The 4,380-nt window shown below is 47.5% G+C and overlaps 1 protein-coding gene across 1 annotated transcript; it reads right to left on the bottom strand.

Annotated features, from left to right (window-relative positions):
- Positions 1–2,476: 2,476 nt before the first annotated feature.
- On the bottom strand, positions 2,477–3,547 carry NEUROD2 (neuronal differentiation 2). Its single transcript, XM_044999416.1, has one exon. The coding sequence runs from the start codon at positions 3,545–3,547 to the stop codon at positions 2,477–2,479; it is 1,071 nt and encodes a 356-aa protein (XP_044855351.1).
- Positions 3,548–4,380: the final 833 nt, after the last annotated feature.

The following is a 4,380-nucleotide window of genomic DNA, read 5'->3' as shown; positions in this document are numbered from 1 at the left end:
AAGGAAAAAAGTCTGTTTAAAAAGGTTGCAAGGAGATGCCAGCTGTACAAGACAAGGAAACTGCATTAAGCTTTATCACATCGAATGTGACTCTTGCAAAAGTCGCTATATATTTTTAAGCATGTTGCCAATCGACAGCTGCCTTGAAGACAAGTTAAGCTGCTGGGAGTGGAGTAGTTCTGAGATCTCCTTTGCCCCTCACTCCAAAAAAGTACTCGGAGAGTGCTCTGGCTGAAAGAATGGGGTCTCGTGTATATATATTTAGCGTGAGTATTTCAAGTAAACTAGTAAACATGACAGAGTCAACATTTAATATTTATTAATTGTCGTCTTAGGACGCTTGTTAATTACACTTTTGAATCAAATCACAACTGACTGCTGCTCTTAACGTCAAATGAGTATACTGGTGCATTTCACATAAGAGATCAGTTCTCGTGGAAATTTCCACTCTGAGTAATACTTCAAACATCCAATTGAATACGAGTTTAGATTCTGGAAAAATATTTTACTTTCTTTTTTTTATACTGATGCATGCAGTTTATTTATGTACTTTTTTTTAACTTCTCTAGCTTATAAGCACCCTCCCCCCCCTAGTTTCTGGTAAGTTTCTCAGAATCTCTTTTGTTTGCTTACACCGTCACATTCTTGAGTTCACTTTTTAAAAAATAGTGTCAGAGAGATTTAAGGAAAAATAAAAATTACGATGCCATTTCTAACCTTTTCAAATCTGCCTTCCGATGCTATCGAAAATGTAGAATAACTTTGGGACCTATGTCAAACCAAGAGACTTTGTGTAAATGCTTATAGCAAAACAATACTGGTTTTAAAAAAATTACATCATTGTAAGAAACGGTTTTTCTTTTGCATATCATTTGACATAAATATTTATTAATCTTAATTAAACTGAACAGAAACACAAAAAAGCACTTCTGGTGTCTGATAGACATTTTCACCTTTGCTACAATTTTTTTTTTGTAAAACTTTTTAAAAACATTTATCAGAAATTCTCTTCCTCCCTTTTATTTAAAAATGCTGGTATGTTTAAAGGTGATGTAGGCAGGTTGAAAAATATTTTAACAACGTCTCCTGATTTAAAGAATGTGTTAAAAATGGAATAAATACTAATGAAATTAATTAGATCAATGCACCAAAAAATATACCAGGATATCTCAGTTTGGGTCTCGATACCATGTTTTTATACGGATGTATTCGTTACACAATTTCCCCCTCCCTCCCCTAAAAATGCATTACAGAAAGAAATAACGTAAAGAGTCCTCAGTATAGGAAAAATAGCCAACTAAAATATATAGCATAATAAGTGCTCTCTTCACACCACCTTTATAATTTGCATATTTGCATTTTTTTTGCTCCTACCCATGCATAACAAAACATTTTTGCCATTTCATAGAAATCTTTTTTTCCCCTCTATTTTTTTTAAAAGTTTTTAAAACAGGTAAAAAACATCATGACACACAATTTGGAAAATATGTTACTTGTGGTACAAGGGTGTTCAAAAAAGCTGAAGTCACTGATTGTTAACGACGAAGGGAACGTAAGTAACCGTTCAGTTCCCTTCAAATCAAAAAGTGCACCTTTTTAACCTCAACAAGTTGCTTGGTCCATAGTCTAATATTCCATATGAATTCTTTTGTGTGTTACTTTTCTAGTTCAGTACCTACTTGCATAGATATATATCGATATATATATTTATCTTCTGTTTGCCTCTTTATTGCTTCTAAAAAGTTCTTACTGCATTGAAATGCTGATTTGAAGTTGCAAACATTTTTTGTTCTTAATTAAACTTCCGTGGGATCGTTTAGTGAATCCTCGGAACGAATAGAGAATTCCCCCTTTCTGGGATAACCCCTTCTAAAAGCCTCCTGATAAATTAAAAAAAAAACCAAAAAAACCCCCAAACCGAGCTGGCATTGTTTAAAATTTACTTTGATGTGTTGCCAAACAATATTCTTTACTTTTGCGGGGGAGGAAAGATGCTCGATTTCTCTATTTTCCCCCCATTTATTTTTACTGTCCAGATTTTTGTCCCTTTAAAAAAAATTTATGGGGTTTCTAATTTTCCAATTTTTTCTCCCTAAAACTCTCTTTCCATGTGGCCATAATAGACACTTGTCTCGATCGACTGCAAACCTGCAGGTTAGCTTTTTTCATAGTATTTTTTTACATTATATATATATATATATTGCACCAAAGTAAATTTTCTTTTCGGTGTATACTCTGCTCTGCTCCGCTGTCCTCGGGGGCCGAGTAAAGGGGACACTAATTCCCCTGGAGCCGCGAGCCGAGCGAAGTCTAGCTTTGTGTGTGTGTGACGGGGAGACACCTAACAATTGTACGGTCACAGTTTTGGGGCGGAGGAGACATTTAAACCCTAGAGCAGAATGGCAGTGGGTTGGGGAGGGGTTGCTATGTGCAGTCGTGGGGCGGGGGGGAGGACATTTCAGTGGTCACAAGGGGGTTAATTATGGAAAAACGCGTTGAGCTCCTCGTACATGGGGCCTCTGTCGTGGTGCAGGTGCATGTCGTAAGGCAGGATGTTCTCGGAGTGCACCCCGCCGCGCACCCCGGAGGAGCCGAACACCAAGTTGTGGCCGGCCGGCCGGGAGCTTGGCAGGGCGGAGTAATGCATAGAATAGTGATAGTTTTTCTCGTGGTCCGGGGAAGAGTCTTGCTTGAGGGAAAAGTTGCCATTGATACACAGTGGGGGGCTCAGGGGGGCGTCGTACTCCGAGCTGTTGTAGTCGGGGGACGCGTTCCCATAGAGGGTCTCGTAGCTGGCGCAGTAGGCGTGTGTCCGCAAGGCGTGGGAGCTGCCCATGGGGCCGGGCGGGCACGGCGTGCCGGAGAGCCGCGAGCACGGGTAGCTGTAGGGGTGCAGGGCAAAGGACGAGTTGGGGCCGTGGTACCTCGCCGCCTCCTGGCCTTGCTCCGTGAGGAAGTTCCGGGAGTTCAGCTGGAGGCAGCCGGCCACCAGGTTGGTGGTGGGCTGGGACAGGCCCTTGCACAAAGTCTGCACGTAGCTGACCAGGTCGGGCCGCTTGCCCGAGCGCAGGATCTCGGACAGCGCCCAGATGTAGTTCTTGGCCAGCCGCAGCGTCTCGATCTTGGAGAGTTTCTGGGTCTTGGAGTAGCAGGGCACCACCTTGCGCAGGTTGTCCAGCGCCGCGTTCAGGTCGTGCATGCGGTTGCGCTCCCGCGCGTTGGCCTTCTGGCGCCGCAGCTTGGAGCGCTCCAGCCGCGCTTTGGTCATTTTCCTCTTCTTCGGGCCGCGCTTCTTGGGCCGGTCCCCCTCGGCCTCCTCCACCCCTTCCTCCTCCTCCTCCTCCTCCTCGTCCTCGTCCCCGCCTAGGTCCCCTTCCTCCTTGCTTTCGCCCAGGGAGCCTTCCCGCGGCTCCTCCTGCAGCGGGCGCGTCTTGCCGCTGCGCTCCTCCTGGTCGCTCCGCTCATCCTCCTCGCACTCCTCCGCCCAGCCGGGGAATTTCTGCACGTCGGGGAGCAGGCTGGGCTCGCTGAACAGCCTCGTCAACATGATGGCTGGAGAAGGGGACACGGGGTGGGGGGGGGGGGAGGAGAGAGAGGGAACATTTTAGCCACGCGCCTTCGCAAATGCCCATTGTCTCGGCTGCGTCCCCGGCCCCCGGCTCGGCTGCGCGAAGCGGGGACTCAGGCCCGGACCCGTGTGTATGTGTGCGGGGGGGTGACTGGCCAGCTCCTACGGCGATTCAATCTGGAGGGCGGGGGACGCGATTTGCATGGTCACTTCCCCAGGCGCCGAACCGGAGCGGAGCGGGGTGCAGTTGGCAATGGAAACGAACCTGGGGAGCCGGGAGCGCGGGGGTGTCATAGGGTGGCCATTCTGCCCTTGACTTTCCGCCCGGCTTCCAGCTGGTTAGAAACCCGCCCCACGCGGAACACGCACACGCGGAGAGGATCGGGAGGTCGAAACCCGGCGTGTGTGGGGAGGGTGGGGAAATCGCCCCGGGGAGGACTGGGACCCAGCTCCAGATCCCGCGTCAAAACGATCGAATCGTTTCAAAGCGGGAGTAAAATGAACTGGCTTCCCCGATCGCCTTGTGACCGATCCCGGGAAATGCGCTTGGCAGATTTGGGTTCATAATTCATTCGGAACTCCCGGGTCTTCTTTTTTTTTAAATTTGATTTTATTTTTGTATTTTCCGCCGTCTTTATTCCGTTCCGTGTGGCTCGGGGCTGAGATTTAAATGTTAGGAACCCGATTTCACCCCATTCGTCTCTCTCTCCCCGCCCCACCTCCTCGGCTGATACTTCCTCCCCCGGGTGTCAATTTCTTCTCCATTCATTGCGGCCCAAGCCCTTGCCGACAGTCTTCAACTTTTCCTGCCC

The sequence above is a fragment of the Mauremys mutica genome, chromosome 25 (assembly GCF_020497125.1).
Source record: "Mauremys mutica isolate MM-2020 ecotype Southern chromosome 25, ASM2049712v1, whole genome shotgun sequence".
Taxonomy (NCBI): Eukaryota; Metazoa; Chordata; order Testudines; family Geoemydidae; genus Mauremys; species Mauremys mutica.
Note: the sequence above shows the minus strand (reverse complement) of the source record. Positions and strands in the feature narration are given on the sequence as shown.

Excerpts from the sequence above, each read along its gene's own strand:
- NEUROD2 (XM_044999416.1), bottom strand. The coding sequence starts at position 3,547 with ATGTTGACGAGGCTGTTCAGCGAGCCCAGCCTGCTCCCCGACGTGCAG.